This window comes from Crocuta crocuta, unplaced genomic scaffold (genome assembly GCF_008692635.1).
Source record: "Crocuta crocuta isolate KB4526 unplaced genomic scaffold, BGI_CrCroc_1.0 scaffold342, whole genome shotgun sequence".
Lineage (NCBI taxonomy): Eukaryota > Metazoa > Chordata > Mammalia > Carnivora > Hyaenidae > Crocuta > Crocuta crocuta.
The window spans coordinates 1281909-1302225 of NW_027532158.1; the positions used below are offsets into that span (position 1 = coordinate 1281909).

The following is a 20317-nucleotide window of genomic DNA, read 5'->3' on the forward strand; positions in this document are numbered from 1 at the left end:
TACCATTTGGTCCAACAGCAGATTAACCAATAGGAACCAGAAGAAAGCAAACATGAGAAAGAAACCAAATTTTCCCATGACTCAGAAGCCAAACTCCTATGAAGACTATAGGCTCCTAAGAGAGGATAGTCAGATCCCGACAACTGAATCCACTACTTCCCTCTCTCCTTAACGTGTGAGTTTCCTGAAGACATTTTTACTTCACTATTTGGCTTCCTAGGGAATATCATAAGCAAGTAATTTATAAAATCATCCCTATTACTATCTTAGGGACTTATTAATTTCATTTTAAAATCTATATTTAATGTTAGGATTTTTCATAAATGTTTTTGCAGGAATTGGTGAATAGATGTTATTGGGATTTGGAAATATACAGTTTCTTACCCCACTGGACCAGAACGCTCTGTTTTTGTCCATTTCTCTAAAGATATTTATTGAAATACTTTCTCCAGTTAAAATGATTGGAAAGTCAACGACTTAATGCAGCTCTGTCCAAAAGAAATAAATTCAAGCCACAAATGAGAGCCTTAGTACTGATGATATGAGGTAATAAAATGCCTATATGATGAGATGAAGTGAGGTAAATGATGTAAGCATGGTGACATGTTAGGCTACTACTGATCTTCTGACAATATGTCAGAAGGAGGGTCATCTGCTTCGGGATCACGATTGATTGCAGGTAACTGCAACTGTGGAAAGTGACTCTGTGAATGGAGGTTGGGGGAAGGTTTCTGTACTACCAACCATCCTAAGCCTGAGGGGAACGAGCCATTGATAGGAAGAGCCCAACACTGTAGACTGCGAAAGACAGGATGAGCTTTGGTCTTTAATGACAATGCTAACTTGGGGATTAACCAACTCTGAAGGCTGCCCTCGCTCTGGATTTGCAATTATGTGTTTGTTTGTTTTACTCCGAAGCTAATATGTTATATCATCTCTAATAACAACTGAGAGCAACATAATTATACTGAAACTTTTGAGCATCTTTTGAAGCGCTGTTTTTCTCTTTCTTTGTTATTTTTTACTGTTTCCTTATTGTTGCTAAAATCCCTCACTGTTTAATTGTTATCCCCAGGGCACCTTCCTAAACATCTTTTTTGTTTGTTTCTTCTTTGAAGACCAGGCATTAGAGTAGCTGTTTTCTAGTGTTTCCACCTTCTGCTTCCAATTAACTTTTCTCTTCCATTACAGAAACAATGTTGTGTCTCCCATTCTTGTCTATCGTAAAAGTATTTTTTAATCTTTCTGAGAATTTTTATTGCTAACAACATCATTGAAACAATAAAAGTAATAAATAAAGGAAAAGATATGTTTTTTTCAAAATGCTCACAAGCTTGACTGCATGCACAGTACACAGTATTCCTTAGACACAAGCTGTATTGGTGGCTTTGGCATCCAACACATTTGGGTTTGGGGCGTTTGGGTGGCTCCGTCAGTTAAGCATCCAGTTTCAGCTCAGATCATGATCTCGTGGTTTGTGAGTTCAAGCCCCACGTCAGGCTCTGTGCTGACAGCTGAGAGACTGGAGCCTGCTTCGGATTCTGTGCCTCCCTCTCTCTCTGCCCCTCCCTCCCCCAAAATAAATAAACACTAAAAAAAAAAATTGGGTTTGATTTGCTCAATATCATTTACAAACTGTGAACCTTAAAGCAAGTTGCTTACCCAGCAAATGAAAAAGTAAAGGAAAATAAAATAAAGAAATAGATATCATCCACCTTGAAGGATTTATGTGAAGATTAAAAACCATGTAATATATGTAAAACTCTTAAGGCCAGGATTTGTACATCCATTTTCTGATTCCAAATCTAGTGTCTTTTTCACTTTATTACAGCATCATTTTTTTTTCCATTCATCCCATAATCACTTAGTGAGTGGCTGCAATGGGCCAGGAAAATTCATAGACTAATAAGGCAAAGTCTCTGTTCCTAAGCAGTTTACAGTGTACAGTGAATCAGACAAATAAATGAATATTAACAAGAGGGAGGCCATACAGTTTAACCATTTATCACATACGCTATAAAATCAGACACATCTGGATGTGAAAGTCAGCTCTGCTTTGTGTTTGTGTGATTTGGGAAGGCTACTTAACATCTCAAAACTAGTTTCCTCAGCTGAAAAAGGAGAGAGCAGTATCTTTTAAGGGTGTTGTTGACAGAATGAAATGAGATTATGTCTGTGCAATGCTTAGCACAGTGCCTACTGCAGAGTAAGCATTTGTCTACTGAGGGCCATCACCCTCATTGCCATAATAAATATTATGACAACTGTAAATACAACTGTGCATAATTAAGTGATCGAGGTATATGCAGGCACTGTGGGATATAGGGGAGGGCTTTTAAATCTGTCTCCAGGGTCACGGAAGCGTGGCCTCCTAAACTAGCAGATGCTTCTGGAAAGGTTTGAAAGACAAGAGTTCCTACTGCTGAGGGGAAAATTGTGTGAATTATCCTAGGAACTGCAAATTGATCTTTATGACTGAAGGTAAGGATGCTGGGGGAGGGATGGAAAATGAGCACTAAGTGTGGCCGAATCCAGGATCTTAAGGATTAAACTAAGGAATCTGAAGCCTTTTAATCTGGCTGAGAGGGTGCTAGATAGTAACATGCCTGAATTCTTTGTGAGAGAGTCACTTGTCAGCACACTGAGGTTTGTTCGCTACAGCTCTTTCTCTACAATTATAAGAAAAAAAGATGAAAGCAGGTTTGCAAGAATCCCAATTGCACTATATCATGCTGCAAGTTTTAAAACTGTCAAAACAAATTTTCTAATTTTGACTGTAGTCAAACACTTTCCCACTAGGCAAAGAGAACTCAATAAACAGTTTTATTTGTCTTATAAATAGTTCAGTGAAAAGAATAATATTTGTGAATTGTACTAGCTGGAAAATGTTTGCCTAGTAAAACTTTTACCACTGTATGCCAGTGTTCTATGCCTCAAAAGACAGACAACTAGATGAAATGGAGGGCCCACCTTTACAGAAAATTCCTCCTAAATTGTAGACATCATGTCAAATTGAATCCTTTAATGGTTGATTGTAGGACAAGCAAATATTCTTCTCACCTTCTACGGGGATTTGCACCACATATAAACCTAACATCCTAATAAGGCCAATCAGTGAATGGATCAATGAGATTCTGCAGGAAATCTAATCCATGTGATTATCTGACCCACCCAGGCTGTGTGGTTTTTTAGGTGTTTTCATCCAATCTGTTCTTTTTTGTTCATTTTCAATAATGTAATATGACAGTACTTTAATAAAGCAAGAAAAGTAGAGACAACCACAATGAAACAGAACATTATAGCATAAGAAAGCCTCATGTATGCCAGTTTAACAAACCAAGAAAAGTAGAGACAACCACTATGAAATAGAACATTATGGCATAAAAAAGTCTCATGTATGCCAGTTTCTAGGGGTGTGACTGGGGAAAGTTGTATAATCGTTCGAATCTTAGAATGTGCAACTGAAAAACAGAGATGAAAAATACCAAACTGATAAACTCTTGTGAAGATTAAATTAGCTAATCTATTAAAGGCTTCACACAGAAATCCTCAAATACTCGCCTGTAGTAGGCATTCAGGAAATCTGACTTTTTGTTTTGTGCATCTCTTCAATTTCCTCTCCTTCAGTCTCATTCTCACTCCAACTCAGTAAAGGATGTGAACACACACGTACATGCAGACACAGTACACTTTAAAGTTATAATGTTTCTAAAAATGAATTAGGTAGTAACAATGGATTCCCACCTCTTATTACTATCACCTCAAGCTTGTAGAACTTTCTCCTCATTCTAGGTGGGAGAGAAATTCCAGCACTTATTTCCCACTATTACCTCCTACCTCAAAAATAAGATTCTGCAGGTAGGTCAGTCATTAAGCATGTGACTTTGGCTCAGGTCATGATCTAATGGTTTATGGGTTTGAGCCCCACCTAGGGCTCTGCACTGACAGCGCAGAGCCTGCTTTGCATCCTCTGTGCCCCTCTCTGTGTGCCCCTTCCTCTCCCTCCCTCTCTCAAAAATAAATAAACATTAAAAGAAAATAATAAGATGCTGCAGGTGCCTGATCCTTCTCTTGGTGGCCCCCTGATATAGCCAAAGGGTAAAACCCCCAAGCTAAAGTAGTCACATCTGCCCTCAGGACTTTGAATCTTGAGAGAGTAACACAAAGAAGGGAGCTCTGAGATGCCAGATTCATTCCAGCAACATGCAGCAAACCGTCTTGCAGTGTGGCCTGACGCTCAGCTTTCAGAAGAGTTTGGGCCTTGTCTGTCTTTTAAACCTGGCCTGGTAGCTTCTTATGTGAACCCTTGCTATCTTTTTCACATATGCCCTGTGGGCTTGGAGTCAGATTCTGTTGTGTGTGACCAAGAACCAAGTTTAGGGAGGAGATTAAAACTCTGAAGTCAGAGGATATCCCCATACTTCCTGAAACTGATCTACAGCATACCTTAATTAGAAATAAATGCTGGAGAAAAAAATATTTTAATGTTCTCAATGTCTTTTATAGAACAAAAGCTACTTTTTAGAAATTTACTTTTGGGGTGTCTGGGTGGCTCAGTCAGTTAGGGAGCCAACTTCTGCTCAGGTCATGATCTCATGGTTTGTGAGTTCGAGCCCCAGATTGGGCTTTGTACTGACAGCTCAGTCTGGAGCCTGCTTCGGATTCTGTGTCTCCTTCTCTCTCTGCCCCTCTTTCCCCTGCTTGCACTCTGTCTCTCTCTCTCAAAAAAAAATTAAACATTTAAAAAAATTGAAAGAAAGAAAGAAAAGGAAGGAAGGAAGGAAGGAAGGAAGGAAAGAAGGAAGGAGTTTACTTCTGCATCCAGGCAAATCCTCAATCTATTCTTGGAAGAAATTACTACCATTAATAAATTCAAAAATCTGCCACCCAGCATGTTGGCCGTTAGCACATCTACTGATTTATAAAGAGAAAATTGCCAGATTAACATCAAACCCAGACTACAACTTACCCTTTATGGAGCTATTTTCTTCTCTGGTTGTCTCACTATGGTGTTAATAGTATTTGTGAGCTTTACAGAGCCTCATGTGGCCACTTCTGTTCCATTGTAAACCTTACATTACACTCTTAACTCACTTCTGGACAATCCTCTGACCCTAAATCTTTAATTGTGGCCTAACAAAATTCATATTAGTCTTTGAAGACAACATGGGGTCCTGAGACTGAATGTCGTGTATAACTGTTTCTTATATTCACAGAACAAAAAAAATCATAATGATAGAAAGATGTTGAAACTGCTTTGAGATGACATCATCGCTGAAATATTGTATTGTTATAAGAGCACAATTAAAACCCCACATGCAGACTGTAAATATAAACCTATTAACCGAAAGCTTTGGGGAAAAACAACAACAAAAAGCAAAACCACCATAGGACCTGGCCAATGAGCTGCAAAGCTATGTTGTAAATTAATTCCTTAGAAGCAGAGCTGAATTGGGGATTGTGACACATGGCAAGAAATTGAAGTGAGAGATGCAGAAAGAGACAGTCCTGGCTTTCATCTTCCAGAGGGCCACCTTCAACCTTGACACTGCTGCAATTTATGTAAATCAAGCAATCCTCCCCTTCCCCTACTCCTCTACTTTTAAGCTTAGCCTGACTTGGATCTTCTCCTCAGGATCACAAGTCTACTGACACCCTATTATTTCATAAGCAAACTTGCTTACTTCTCTTTCTCTGGGTGACTGTCCCAATTTATGTCTCAGGGAAAAAAATAGCACCCATTAGATAGAACTTAATCCTGACTCTGCCCATTATTAGCTGTGTAGGCTCGTAGCAGGCACTTCCTTGTTAAGGAGCCGAGGGAATGTCTTTGGTGGACAGATAGCCACCTTACTACCAGAGGCCCAGAGAGGAAGGACCTTATTTCTTGTCATAGTCACAGGGTAGGGATTAGAGAAATCTCAGAATGTCTTATGAACTCGGTCTTCAAATCTCTTTGTGTGAATACATCCACTTCTCCACCATAATCCCAACTGTCATTGTCTCTCAACTGGACAACTTCAACACCTTCTATCTGGTCTGCCTGCACCGACTCTTGCCTTTCTGCAATGAAGGATCTTTTAAAAACATAAATCCAATCATAGCACTCCCATGATTCAAACCTTCCAGTGTTCTCTTAAAATAACATTGAACCTCCTTAGTATGGCCTTACACAATCTGGCCCCCAGCACAGTCTCTGACCTCACTTTACAGCACTCTACTCTTTTCTTCTCATTTCACTTCAGCCACGTGAGCCTTCTCTCTCTCCCTTGAACACACTAGGTGAGCCCTTTGCTGTTTCCTCTGCCTAGAATGCCGTTCCTATAGATCATCCATACCTGGTTCTTTCCTTCATTCAGATCTCAACTTAAATGTTACCTCTCCAGGCATTTTTCCCTGACAACTCAATCTACAAAAGTTTTCAAGGCTTACTATATCACGTCACATTGCTTTATTTTTGTACCAGTGTTCATGACAATATGACTTTTAGTGTATTTGTAGATTCACTCTCTTCTTCTTCTAGAATGCATGTTCCCTGACAACAGGAAACTAGTCTACGTCATTATTATATTTCCAGCATCTGGAACTGTGCCTGATACATAGTAGATACTCAATAACCAACCACCAAAAGCATGAATGGGTAAATAAATTCTAAATGGTCTTCAGGTGTGATCCTATGTTCAAAATTGACAATGGAAAATGATAGTGCTTTTCTTAGAAACAACCTCAAGTCTCTCTAGGAGAATCACTCACTAGATATCACGTTCCTTGAAGAAAAGACCATGCCACCATTCTGTCAAGTTGTATCAGTGTCTCGCATATAACTGATATTCAATAAAGTGTCAATTAAATGAGTTGGTACATCATGGCTCTTGCCCCTCACATTGTCAAGATAATTTCATGGAATTTTGTTGTTCATAAATTTAGTGGAACTCCTTGATACTTAATAGAGAAGTATAGTATCATATAACTTAAAAAATTGTCTCTAGTTAAATTTAGTATTGTTCCATATAAACCAAAGACTAGCATTATCAGCAATACAATGCAACCAACATAAGAGAATTGAAATTTTTTTAATAGAAAGAACAATACAAGATGAATTGGGTGATTGGAGGCACCATGGCTTGGAGAAAAGAGCTTGGGCTTTTACTCCCAGTTTGGCCACTTATTAACTCTGTTACTGTAAATGAATCGGTCAACCTATTCAGCTTTAATTTCTTCATTATCTATAAATTGGAGCCAATAATGCCTTCCTCTTAAGGTTATTTTAAAAAATTAAAAAAGAAACCCAACTAATTGTAAGATAGAGCCCAACACAGTACTTGGATCTAAGAAAAATTCTTTGTGCCCTGTGAAGAGCAATAAATTTCCTATAAGTAAATAGATGTGATATCTATCTATCTAGAAAGATATCAAACATTAAATTATTTTTCTAAATAACCCTCTGAAGCCAAGAGATTTTATGATGTGAACCCTCTTATTTTACAAATATAGGAGTGTAGAAAAGCGATACAACTTGCCCCAGATGAAATACAAATTCTTATTTGTAATTTTCAAGGCAATCTACCAATGCACTCCTCTGTCTCTCATCCTTCAATCCCCACTTGACTCATAACATTGCTCAGCATTCTCAAATGTACTTCAACAGAAACAGATTTGCATACCCTTCCCAGCACACCTGCTTCCATTTTTTCTCTATGCATCTGCACACGCTCCCTCCCCCCACCAGTTTTGTGCCAAACTATGTCTCTCCCAGCTCTTCAAGCAACACTTAGGGGAAAATTTTTTTTTTCACTAACAACTCTGCCACGCCATCAGACCTCAGCATTCACAGACTCTGATGCCCCACCTCTCTAATTCAGGAAGCCACAACCTGTGTGATCTTCTTCATACATAAGGCAGATCAACTCACCGTGCCCTCACACACTGCTTTTAGTTGCTTTCCAACATACTTAAGATAAAAATATAAACTCCTAAACAAAAACAATGGGGATCTGCTTGATTGGCCCTGTCCATGTCCCTGGCCTCACCTTGAAGGTGCTTGATTGGCCCTGTCCACATCCCTGGCCTCACCTTGAAGGCGCCCTCCCTCCTACTCACTCCAATCCATCCACTGGCCTTCTGTCAATTCCTCTGATGCTTCTGCTCTTTCCCACATTGATGGGATTTCTTCCTCAAAGTATCATCCTTCAAGATTAATCATTAAGTGACGTTTTCTCAGCAGACCCTACTTAATGCCCCACACCTCAACAAGGAATCAGGAGGGGGTACTCTTTGACACCTTCTCAAAGCACTTTTTATCTTGCTTTCATAACATGCTCCTTGCTCTAGTGATGTACATAATGGGATGCAGGAGCCACCCCCTGCTTCTCTACTCAGGTGGACAGAGCAAGTCACATTGAAGCAGGTGTCACAGAATAGTAAGAAGCAATGACTTTGGTAAATGTAGAATGAGTAGGTTTACATAGTGGAAGTTGGTATGGTATAATAAGAAAATTCACACAACACTCCTGGTACATGCCACTGGTCACTTTGGAAGAGGTAGACCATCATGCTTTCTGGGGAGGAAATGGGGGGGGGGGGGGGCTGAGAAACCTAACCTCTTCTCCCAAGATTTAAAGCGAAGAAACTTGGAATAGGGTGACTTGGGCTACATTCAGTAGAGGGAGAAGACATGGAAAGTCTAAAAAGAAAACATTGGGAGGGAAAGGCAAACTTGTCAGGAAGTGTTGTGAGTACAGCATAGAGATTAAGGACCTAAGAAGGCTGGTTCCAGACAGTACGTGGCTGGAGGCCAGCTGTCCTCTGTGACCATAAACTGTAGCACAGTGGTTATCCTCCGGGTAATTACTGCTGAGCTCTATGACTGGAGTTATGCATATGAATTAATGCGCTCTCTAATGATGGCGCCCAAGCACAGACCTACTATAGCCGGGACAGGGACATGCTACAGAAGGGCCTCACAGCAGCAGTAGACGAGCAGCACTGCCCTTCTGCCCAGACAAGGCCCATCTGCAGCAGCAGCACCATGTGCCAGTGAGAGCCACCATGGTAATGACCAATCAGACTGGTGATATTTGTTTATTGGAATGACTGTTTATTGACTGTCTGCTACCTCAGCAGATTGAAAGCTTCATGAAAGAAGTTTGTAGAACACAGATTGTGGAGCACTGCTCAATAAAGAGTGTCATTCACATAGAACATAATGTGAACAGTTCTCCCCTCCAGAATGAGCCCATAACTGCTCAACACATGCAGTCATGAGTCAGCCCTTGTCACCACTGCACCACCGGGGTGAGCAGAGTAACGGGCACATAGCAAGGCCTCAAACAATATTTATGGATGATTGTATAAAAGAATGTGTGATCTACTTTGTCCATTTGCACACATTTGTATGCCCCTTTGGAGGAAGTCTTTGAGGGTTTTCCCCCATGCATCTAGTACGGTATGTCCACTAGGGACGATTTTATCTATTTCAAGCCACAGGAAGTCAGAACTGAAAGGAAGTTTAGAGGTGATAATTGTTTTATTTTGTTGAGGAAGGGAAAGCCATAAAGATAAAGTGACTTCTATCATGTGGTGGCAAAGCCTAGATGAGAATCCTCGTCTTTTGCTTCCCAGAGCCTTATTTTCTCTGTGGCCTTCACGTCCTTCTCCAGTCACTTTCTTTTGTTCTCACACAAGGTGGTTGGTAGCAGGACATTATAGGGGTAATTGCGTACATCAAGACCATGGTGAAAGCTCCACCCTACTGTCTGATGAATTCCCCCAAGTGCATCTGCTGTTTTGCAATCTCTCTCTTTCTTTTCCTTCTTCTTTTCTCTTTCAGCATTTTCAACATTAACAACATATTTCTTTTTCTAAATTTTCACGAATCACACCACACGCAGCATATTCTCAACCACGGAAAACAACACTTATAAAATATTCAGAAAGTAGGACAAAAAGATCAAATCTACTTTCAGGAATCAAATACTTTACAGAAATAACAAAAGATTAGTGAAAAGTATATATTTTTTGAATTACACTTGATTTTCTGGAAGGTCAATAACTGCTTAAAAGAAGAATGCTTCCAACTCTAACTTGACCTCTGGGTTTTGTATTTTCAAGATTTTTAAAAATAGTAATGCTATTTGTACTTCTGTTACATAACTTTTACCTAAATTAGTAGCTAATCTCCTTTCCAACAGAATTAAGGTGTGAAACATCAAACTTCCCCTTTATCTCTGGTACTATATTTCATTTTTAGATTTATGGTTCTTCAAAGGCCTATCATAAAAGTCAGTACTTGTAAAAGTAATACAGTATATACATTTTTAATAGGTGTCAAGATCATCCAATGAAATGTCTTCCTTATGAATGTTGCCCAAGAGACTGCCTACAAGGGCCACTGGATGGGAAAATCACACTTTGTTATCTGTAGACTGCAAATAATATTAATATTTTGTCAGGAGCTGGTCATTTGTGAGGCAGTTTACAACTCTGTGGTTCTTGTGCTTGGGCCTCACTTAAGGGTCATGTAAGCTCAATTTTAGGCTGTGAGTCAGTGGTGAAAATTCTATTCAGCCTCAACATTGGTGATCACCTGTTTTGATGAGGACCACTGAGTCATGAGCTCCACCCTTAAGAAGTTTGACCAATGACAGTAACTAGATGCATAATTAATTTGACTTATACATTTATGTGAGGACAGGTCTGAGCACACAAAAAAGCCCCTGACTAGAGAAACAGGGGACACATTCTCTACCTGTGGCAGTAGTCTTCAGAAGATGAGGTCGTGTTGGGGCACCTGGGTGGCTCAGTTGGTTAAGCAACCAACGTTGGCTCAGGTCATGATGTCATAGTTCGTGGTTTGAGCCCCGCATCAGGCTCTGGGCTGACAGCTCAGAGCCTGGAGATTGCTTTTAATTCTGTGTCTCCCTCTCTCTCTGCCCCTCCCCCACTCATGCATTGTCTCAAAAATACATAATAAACATTAAAAGAATTATTTTTTAAAGAAGATGAGGTTGTGCTTATTCCTCGAGTTTTAGCGAAAGGGGAGATGGGACCCAGCAGGCTTTAAATCTAAAGCCTTAACTTTAACTCTAGAGAGTTAATTCACTGGCAGCCATGAAGGAGGAAAGATTCCAGAGCTGACAGAACGCAGAAGAGAGATGGTGGCAGGGATGGGAAGGGTGAATTACAGCATCTTGTAAAAATTTATGCACTTGAGATTTATAATTTTTCTTGTTTTATTTTATTTCTCAAAAGTTCCATTCTCCACCACATTTTTGTCCCCAGTACACTATTAACTAATCAAGCTGTGAAACATCACTTGTCTCTTTTCTTCAGTTTCCTAAGAGAAAGGTCTATCTGAACACTAAGAAGACAACATTATCATCCAGTAAAACATCCTAGTAGTATTCTTAATATTGAAGAGATATTCCCAATTATTCCCACATAGATTTATGTTGGTTTTCATTACTACGCTGTGAAATGGGCTGGATAGGTGTTTTTATTCTTACTTCACAGAAGACAAGCAAATCGTTCACAAAGATATCAAGCGAATTGTCTAAAGTCATACAATTAATTGCTTATGTAACTGGGACCGGATAGTGTCTTCTAATTTGGGTGCTTAGATATTCAAACAAGAACCATGTATTGGGCATACCTTGCATGGCATGAAATCATGACCATTCCAAGGAAAAGAGCAATGCACAAGACAGATACTGTACCGGGCATCAGGAGGTCAATTAACCAATATGTCCAATGAAATGTGACTCAGACTATGACTGGGAAATGCAAGATAGGTGCTGTGGAATCAAAAGGCCAGAGCATCCAATCAAGCTTAGAGAGAATCAAGGAAGCCTTCTCAAATAAAGTGACTTCTAACTTGAGACCTGAGGCAATCCAGGAGGAGTGAGCGCTCTATAGCTATTGTTGAATGACTGAGGGATGAAGTGGCAAGTGAAAAAAATGGAGAGACAAATGTTCTGAATAAAGAGCAGAGAGAATTTCTTCCACTCCATAGTGCTACGCCTCAATTTGTGTGTGTTTCCTTCTTGCTAAAGAAGTCACACATTGTCCACCTGTCATTTCTGATACTATGTTTATTGTAAAATATTGACATATACTTAGGGGCAGGATAGAATGGGAATCCCAAGGAAAACCAGGCTTCTTCTTTGGTTACCTTCTTTAGCCTATGAGAGTTGGAATTTTCTAAGGAAAAGGGGTACTTGAGAGACCATCTAATAATCTTCAAGAAATGTGGTGGAAGTTGAAATACAAATTTCCTACTTCTCTCTATGACAAAGAACTGAGGGAAATAGGGGGTTCAAACTTTGACATGTTACAGTGGTAGACCTCTGGATCTGAATGCATGAATGAGATAAATGTGGAACACTGGTGAATTATAAAAAATACTGCACAAATATAATGAGTTTTAGGGAGGACTTCCCTCCCAGCTTCCTTGCAATGCAAGGCCAGAACTGGAAACTAACACATGACCCAGAATGCCTCACTACCACTCTTCAGCACCCCCAGATGAATCACGTCTATTACAAATATGTGCAGCATATGTTGTGCTGAATGTCATTCCCAGAAAGCTGAACCCGTGGAAACTTTCGTAATTGAGTTCTTGACCTTTACACCTTTTTCAAAAGAGAAAGGCCAAAGAGCCACAATTATGATGCAGTTCTAGGCCATCTGAACTTCTTCAAATAGAACAGCTTAAGAATTGTTTAATTCTTGGCTCTCTCTGTTAAGCCCAAAATAAAAAATCTGCATTTTTTAGCCTTGATTTATCTCATTAATCTTCAAGTTATATTGGCTTCTGGATATATCATTTAGATAATCCACCATCACCATATGTAGTCTGTCTAAAAGCCCCAGTCACTCAGGAGCCCGTTGTTACAAGAACAACAACAAATCAGCCACACAGTCTCTTTTCCAACAACAACAACAACAACAAATCAGCCACACAGTCTCTTTTCCAATTTCCCCACTGAAATCATCATTGAACCATCATTCTCCCAAATAAGAGAACCTGAGAATAACATAAATTGGGGGAAAAAACCCTTAAATGTCTATTAGGCCTACCTCCATACTACAGATAAGAGGATATATAACTTGCCCAAGTCCCATTATTAGAGCTAGAATTCCTGGTCTCTATTTAAGGAAAACAAACAAATCAACAACAACAACAACGGAAAATAAATGTAGTCAGGCACCCTGAATTAGAAATCTGGTTCTAATAGTCTTTATACTTATTTGTCTGAATGATGTAGAAAATAGCGGCAAATTTACAGGATGCAATTAAATGAGATAACAGCTGTGAAAATATTTACCATGGTGAAGAGGATAGAGTAGAGGTGCAAGAAATGTTTGTTAATCAATCGCTCCTTAAACTGACCATTTCTAATAATGTTAGTTCTCTATCACCTTTCTTCCTTGACTCATCTCTTCCCATTGTCTCTACCCTAAAGCCCTAAATGACTCGTGAAAGTAAGTCATAACTGATCTCACTTTCCCATTTTCCAGCCCCAATCTATCTGCAAACCACAGCCCTGTCAATCTTCTTAAAACCCTGTCCCTATTCAGAAACTCAAAACAGAGGTCCTATGGTCTCCTGACAAAAGAACATAGTCCTTATCCCACTTTCGTCCTAACCTCCTCAATCTGATTCCATAAACCTTTTCAAAGCATTTTCCCATGGTCCTAATGTTCTGGCTCCTGGACACGCTCACTCGCAGCCACAAGGTCAAGCTATGCCATCCCACCTCTTCCCTGAAGTCCACTCCGGTAAAGTCAGGTGGACCTTCTTCCCAGAGCCGAAGGCAGTACTAATTACATCAACCCTTGTGTTGTTCTCCAATTCACTCATAAATGTGGAGATTCTGCTCCACTGAGCAGATTATAACTCTTTAACCAGTTTTTAAAAAGTCTACTTAATATCCCTTCCACAGTGCCTAAAAATAAAGCAATAAACACAAAAAGTTATCAACTCTGAATAATCCCAATTCTTATAAAAACAAATTACAGAAGGTTTTTCTATAATCATTTTCCCTGGAGCAACATCCTAAGTAGGGCTGAAATTTAGAGGCTGAGAAGATTAGCAATCGTGTAATACTTTTTTATATTATGAAACAGGATTACCTCTGTAAAATAGTCTATCGCATATATTTATCTATCACATACACATATCTATCATATATATACACCACATGTGATGTACTTAAGACAAGTTTCATTTGTCAAAAATATAGCAGTGATTCCTAATATTTAAACAAAGTCACATCCACACTGTGAAATGCCTTCTTGAATTGAATCATCTCTACTTACATTTGTGGATATTGAGCAGAATTTGCTGGTTCAAGACTGAAGGCAAAAGTTTCTAAGGCTGCTTTTATCCAAGTCCAAAGGTGTTCCTCAGACCTTACTTTTCAAAAAGGTAGCCTTATATTCACTATTTTTAAGATAGCCACATTCCGCCTGTCTGGAGAGCGTGAGGTTTACAAAACTACAAAATGTACTCATGGCTTTTTGTGAACAACACCCTAAGGTTATTCCTGTTCCTGGAAACTTGGCTATCATGTATAATAACTGGACAATTTGGTGAATTTGGTTCAGAAAAAAATAAAATAATAAAAAAGGTGAACAGATTGCACTGCTCAGTCAACTGGTGGATTCCAATAGGATTTGATGCCTCATATAAACCTGAAGTTACTACAAATTGTAGATCGTCTATCACAGTGACATCATTTCCCACTGTATTCTCAATTTCACATCTTACATATTTTTATTTGTTTATGAGAGAGAAAGAGCAAGTGGGGGAGGGACAGAGAAAGAGGGAAAGAGAGAGAGTCACAAGCAGGCTCCACACTGTCAGCTCAGAGTCTGATGTGGGGCTCAAAACCATGAACCATGGGATCATGACCAGAGCTGAGGTTGGACGCTTAACTGACTGAGCCACCCAGGCGCCCTTCACATTGTATTGTGTAAAGTTTCTGGGAAAAAGAAAAAGTAAAGAAGGTTTTATTTGCACCATAGATAAATCTGTAAGTATTTATGTAGCAGGAGCTTGTTGCCAGTCATTTTCTTATTATGGTATCTCTGCTAAGATTTCTAGCAGTAACAACTGAGTATTATTATAATTGTGATAGTCTCCAAAATAAGATATATTCAGGGCCATTTTAAGTAAGGAGTTTGAATAACTATATTAGTATCCTATGCCCAACTCAACAATAATAGGGAATCTATATATTTCACCTGTAGTTAGAAAACAGGTATGGGGCGCCTGGCTGGCTCAGTCAGTTGAGTGTCCGACTTCGGCTCAGGTCATGATCTCATGGTGCATGGGTTCGAGGCCCGTGTCGGGCTCTGTGCTGACAGCTAGCTCAGATCCTGGAGCCTGTTTCAGATTCTGTGTCTCCCTCTCTCTCTCTGGCCCTCCCCTGTTCATGCTGTCTCTCTTTCTCTCTCAGAAATAAATAAATAAAACATTAAAAAAAAAAATTAACAGGTGTAAAAAAGATCTCTCACTTCAACATTAGCACACTGAAAATTCAAGTCAGTAAGTTCTAGTGTCTTTATTTTTACAGTTCCCTAACTTATTAAAAAAAGCAGTTTTACCAGTTTCTTTCTTTTGAAATAATTCCAACTTTTTATTGCAGACCTTCCTGAAGATATTTGAAGATTTAACTTCCATGGTGCACAAAACAGAAGACAGAAGCACTTCCTCTAGTTTGTCAAGTACCTACTTTGGAAACCATGAATCTTTCCTCTCTGATACGGTCACATGTTGAATTTACTTGATTTTAAGTTCAATTTAAGTTTTTATAAGAACTGAATCAACACAGTGTCTGATAAAATGCTGCAAACCAGCTAATATTTTTTGAATGCAGAAATTAAATAAGACTAGTTCCAAATAGGTCTTTCTTGAGAGAGTGAGATTGGCCATCCCAGCTTACAATGTTCAGAACTGATTTGAATTCTTAAGGCTATCATGCCCCTCACATTAGAATCAAAGTTTTGAAATAAGAACACACTACACAGTTTCTCTTTGTCTCGTTAAATGTATAGGTAACTGTATGTCATACGATTTAACTGCATTTCCTTTAGGATATAAAGTGTGTGATAAGAGCAGACTCAAAGATATGGCTCTCAAGCGACAACTACGAAAAATTCAGATGTTGTTTGCCCTTAAAGTTATGTTAATTACCACACCTTAATTAAGTGTTTATTTTTTTAGAACTCTTTTCCCTTCTGGTTGGCACCTATATACCTCATTCCTCAACCACAGGAGTAAAGGTGTCTAAATAGGTGCTGACTTTGATAAGCTATAGTGATGACATCAGCCTGAGTTCTAGCTCCTGGAACAGAGATCTGTGACCACATGGTCACTTGTGGGCAGCGAGGTCCCAGCACAACCCCTTGTCACCACATGTCACTGATTTGGAGGCAAGACTTGTGCTCTAAATATACCATACCAGTTAAACATAGGTATTCTGGAATATCTGCGTTGTCAAATGCAGGGGAGAGTGGGAGGGGGAAAGGCACCAAGGTTCTGTTTTTAAATACAAGGGGTTTAAAATTAAACGTGATGTGGTGCACGGCAACGTCAATATACTTAACACCACTGAACTGCACACTTAAAAATGGTAAATTTCATGCTATGTATATTGTATCGCCAAAAAGAAACTATATGAGAATGGGTTCTGAAAACTGTCCATGGATTTAAGAAGTTTTTCACTATTCACCATAAATTCTATTAAACTTTCAGGTCCAATATATCATCTGCTATAACTCTTCCACAGTGACCAGGTCACTCTTGCTGCAATGCCTCCTATTAAGCGAGGCTGCTTGGAAGCCAAATGAACACTCATCAGGTACTCATAAAGGACACTTACTCACAGAAGTCTCCAGCTAAAAGCACCAGAGAGGAGAGTCTGGAAAGCACAAGGGACGTGTGGGTGTTACACAAGGAGCATGTGTAAACATCACTTGCTCCCAGGCTGCGCCCCTCTGTGAGGAGCCAGGAAGAGCAGGAACCCCTACCATCCTATCTCAGAACTGGCCTTGCTCCAGCCCTTGGTGGTTGGCACAGGGGCAAGCATAGGCTGGTCAGAGTTCCCAGGCCTTGGGGTCCCACTGACTGAATGTGGGTTCAAGCACTCTCCAGAGGGCACAGCACCATTTCAAAGGGCCCAGGCAGGCTGCAGTGGCCAAGGGGGTCTTCCTTCACTCTCTTGCTTCCAATCAAGAGTGAACCTACAAGGAAGGATAGTCCAGCTGTGCTGGGAGAGCGTGCAGTGTCTCAGAAACTGCGAGAGGGCTGTGCCCACCAGCTGTTGCAGGTAGAATACTTCTGCAGACTGAAAATCGTCTCAGCATGCATGAGATACTTGACATAAGGAGAAAACGCACAGCAGCAGGCGACAGTTGTCACGGCCATTCTGCCCCTACTGCACCCATTAGAACTCTGTTTCTCTGCGTACGCACTGAAATGACACCTGGGCATTCTCCTGCTCGTTCTGATTAGAATGGGAGCAGCCCGGTGGCCTCCATGGGTCCATAAACAAAGCCTAATGCGATGCCTGGCACTTTTAAGGAGGTGCTCAGCTCTGAAGCCACAACCAAGACAGCGGGACAGAGGCCTCTCCGGTCCTCTGTGGTCGCACACACACCCCTGCAGGTGCTGCTGCATCGAGAGGTTTCCTTTGCCCGCCGGCGCGCAAGCCCGCCCAGACCTCCGCACACGAGCTGAAATCACCTACCAGCAAGGGCGACCAGCAGACAGAGAGCACGCACATGATCCCCATGAGCTGGATGGCCGTCTCGGTGGTGATCCGACCCCACTGGGCACCGGACTGCGACGCCGTGGCCTTGGCCCGGCAGCGGGACACCAGGGCCTTGATGGTGGCCAGGTTGCAGGCAAAGGTGACGGCCAGCGCCGAGAGCCCCAGGAAGGCAAAGGTGGAGGCGAAGAAGAGGTTGCCCCAGTTGTGCGAAGAGCTAGTCCCGTTGCCCCCTCCCCCGGTGCTAATGAAGCACCACGTCCCGGGCCACTGGACCGTGTACTGGCCCACGCCCAGCACCGGCAACAGGGCGAAGGCGAGCACCGCAAGCCACACGCCGAGCAGCACGGCGCGGGTGGCGCGCGTCTTCATGTGGCTCGCGTACCAGTGCGGCGCCCGGATGGCCAGCGCCCGCTCGACGGCCATGGCACTGGCGATGAAGAGCGAGGAGAGCCCAAAGACAGTCATGGTGAGGCCGAAGAAGGTGCACAGCCTCCCCGACGGGTCGAGCTGCTCCCAGCGCTGCTTGGACAGGTACACGACGATGACCACCGGGCTGGTGAGCAGCTGTCCGACCAGGTCGGTGAGTGCGAGCCAGCCGATGCACAGCAGGAACGACTTCTTGCGCTTGCTCTCCCGACGCCGGTAGCTCCGCGACACGAGCAGCATGGCCAGCGCGTTGCCCACGAAGCCGGTGATGAGCATGGTGATGGGGAAGGCTACGGACACCGAGCCGCAGTCGTCGCCGGGCTCGCGGGGACGCGTGAGGTTGCCCCGCGCCGCGGCCGAGCGCTCGGGCGCCCACATGCCCGGGTACGAGTGGTTGAGGCGGGTGCAGAAAGGGGCGCTCCCGTCGCCACGGGTCTCCTTCATGTTGGCTTCGAGGTGAGGCGAGGACGGCGCCCGGAGAGCAGCAGCGGGAGCTGGCAGACGGGGCGCGGGCGGCGGCGCAGGTCGGTGTCCGTCCGGACTGAGGCTGGGGCTGGGCTGCCCTCCATGGTGCGGGGCGCAGCCGCCGCCTTACTTCTGGCCTCTAGCCACGGCGCCTGGGCTCGCAGGCAGCCGCGCCGTCGGCTCCGGAAAGCCTGCAGCTCCGAGGCGCGCGAGGCGCGGGCCCCTTGTATAAGGCCGCGGAGGGCGGGGCGCCGGGGGTGTGGGCAGAAGGGCGCTGGGGGTGGAGGATGCACGAGCGGCTGCGCGCCTCCCCCGGCTGCTGCCTGGCCGCTGCCCTGGACGCGAGGGCTGGAGACTCTCCGGACGACTCCCCCTGCCCCGACTCCGGGCCGGACGCGACGCCCAGCCGTTCCCTGAGCCGCGCCTCCTCCTCTTCTCGGCCGGAGGAGCGGCCGTGGGCGGCCCGGGCTAAAATGTCTCGCTGCGCTTCCCGACCCCAGGCAAGTTGCCAAGGCCGACCCGAGCTCCCGCCCCGCTCCTTACCCGTGCACCGACGCTGACGCAGGGACCCGACCCTCCTCTCCAAGCTCTTTTGTAACCCTGGCAAGTGTAACTCACCTGTTTCTAAGCAAGCCGGGCCAACCACACTCCTTTGTATAGCCGAGTGTGGACTGTTCTCCTTTTCTATGCTTTGGGACCAAGCGGCTCTGTTCCCAGGGGGCGCCCTGATCATATAAAACTCGTAGTGCCTCAGAGACAGTTAAGGGAACACGTAAAAAGGAAACAAAATGAAATCAGAAGGTCGAATTCCACGATTAATCGCAAGAACCACTCTCCACCTAAATTCTGCGCCGGCCCCGTTTAAAAAAAAAAAAATTAGCAAGGGCTAAAGTGGCTAGAGGCAGGCGGCAGCCACTTGCATATCTGAGATAATGAAAAACTGCCGCCAGCCTACGGGAGCTGGAGGGAAGGGGGTGCGGAGAAAAGTATGCTCTTACGAAGCCTCCAACTCTTCTCCAACCTTCGCCTATTCTCAGACAGTTAGGACTAGAAACTGTACTTAAATGTTAGGAAGGTCTTCACGTTTAGTGAAAATGGGCATAACTGCCTAGTAACATCTTTTACTAAGCGAGTATTTAGGGTGTTTTCACAAGCAGTTTCCCGTTTTATCAGAGATTTCCAAAGTCTTGTTACTATTTAATTATTACTCCCCGTTGACGGTGAGGTAACCGAGGCTCCATGAAGTTATAGAATGTGCCCAAGGTCTTCCAGCACTTCTCCAGGCTCCATCTTTACAATGTTGTTTGCATAAATATCATAATTAACTCTTAGCAGGTGAAGAATAATAGAAACATTGTTCCCGCATTTCGGAAAAGTCTGGCTTTTCTGTCTCTTCACGTTGTCCAGGAAATGAAAAGATTTTGAAAATCACTTGGAAACTTCATTTTCCCCTCATATTTAAGAAATTAAACCTTATCATATAGCGGTATGAATACCATTATTCAGACTTCAGATTGACTTCTGGAGGAAGCCCTGATAGTTTCTTTGGCTTTCCTAGCTTTTTGGGGTGTAAATGAGTGGTAGGAGATGAGAATGGAATATGTTCCCACATTCTTTCTGTACTGTTTTATTAATTTTGTATAAGACCT

The 20317-nt window shown here is 42.5% G+C and overlaps 1 protein-coding gene across 2 annotated transcripts in view; it reads right to left on the reverse strand.

Moving 5' to 3' along the window:
• Nucleotides 1–18770, reverse strand: part of PTGER3 (prostaglandin E receptor 3) — a 176497-nt gene extending 157727 nt beyond the window's left edge. For both annotated transcript variants that reach the window (XM_077776415.1, XM_077776414.1), the window contains exon 1: nucleotides 17754–18770. In XM_077776415.1, coding sequence (XP_077632541.1) covers nucleotides 17754–18647 — 894 coding nt within the window. In that variant the 5' untranslated portion in view covers nucleotides 18648–18770. The remainder of the gene's footprint in view (nucleotides 1–17753) is intronic.
• Nucleotides 18771–20317: the final 1547 nt, after the last annotated feature.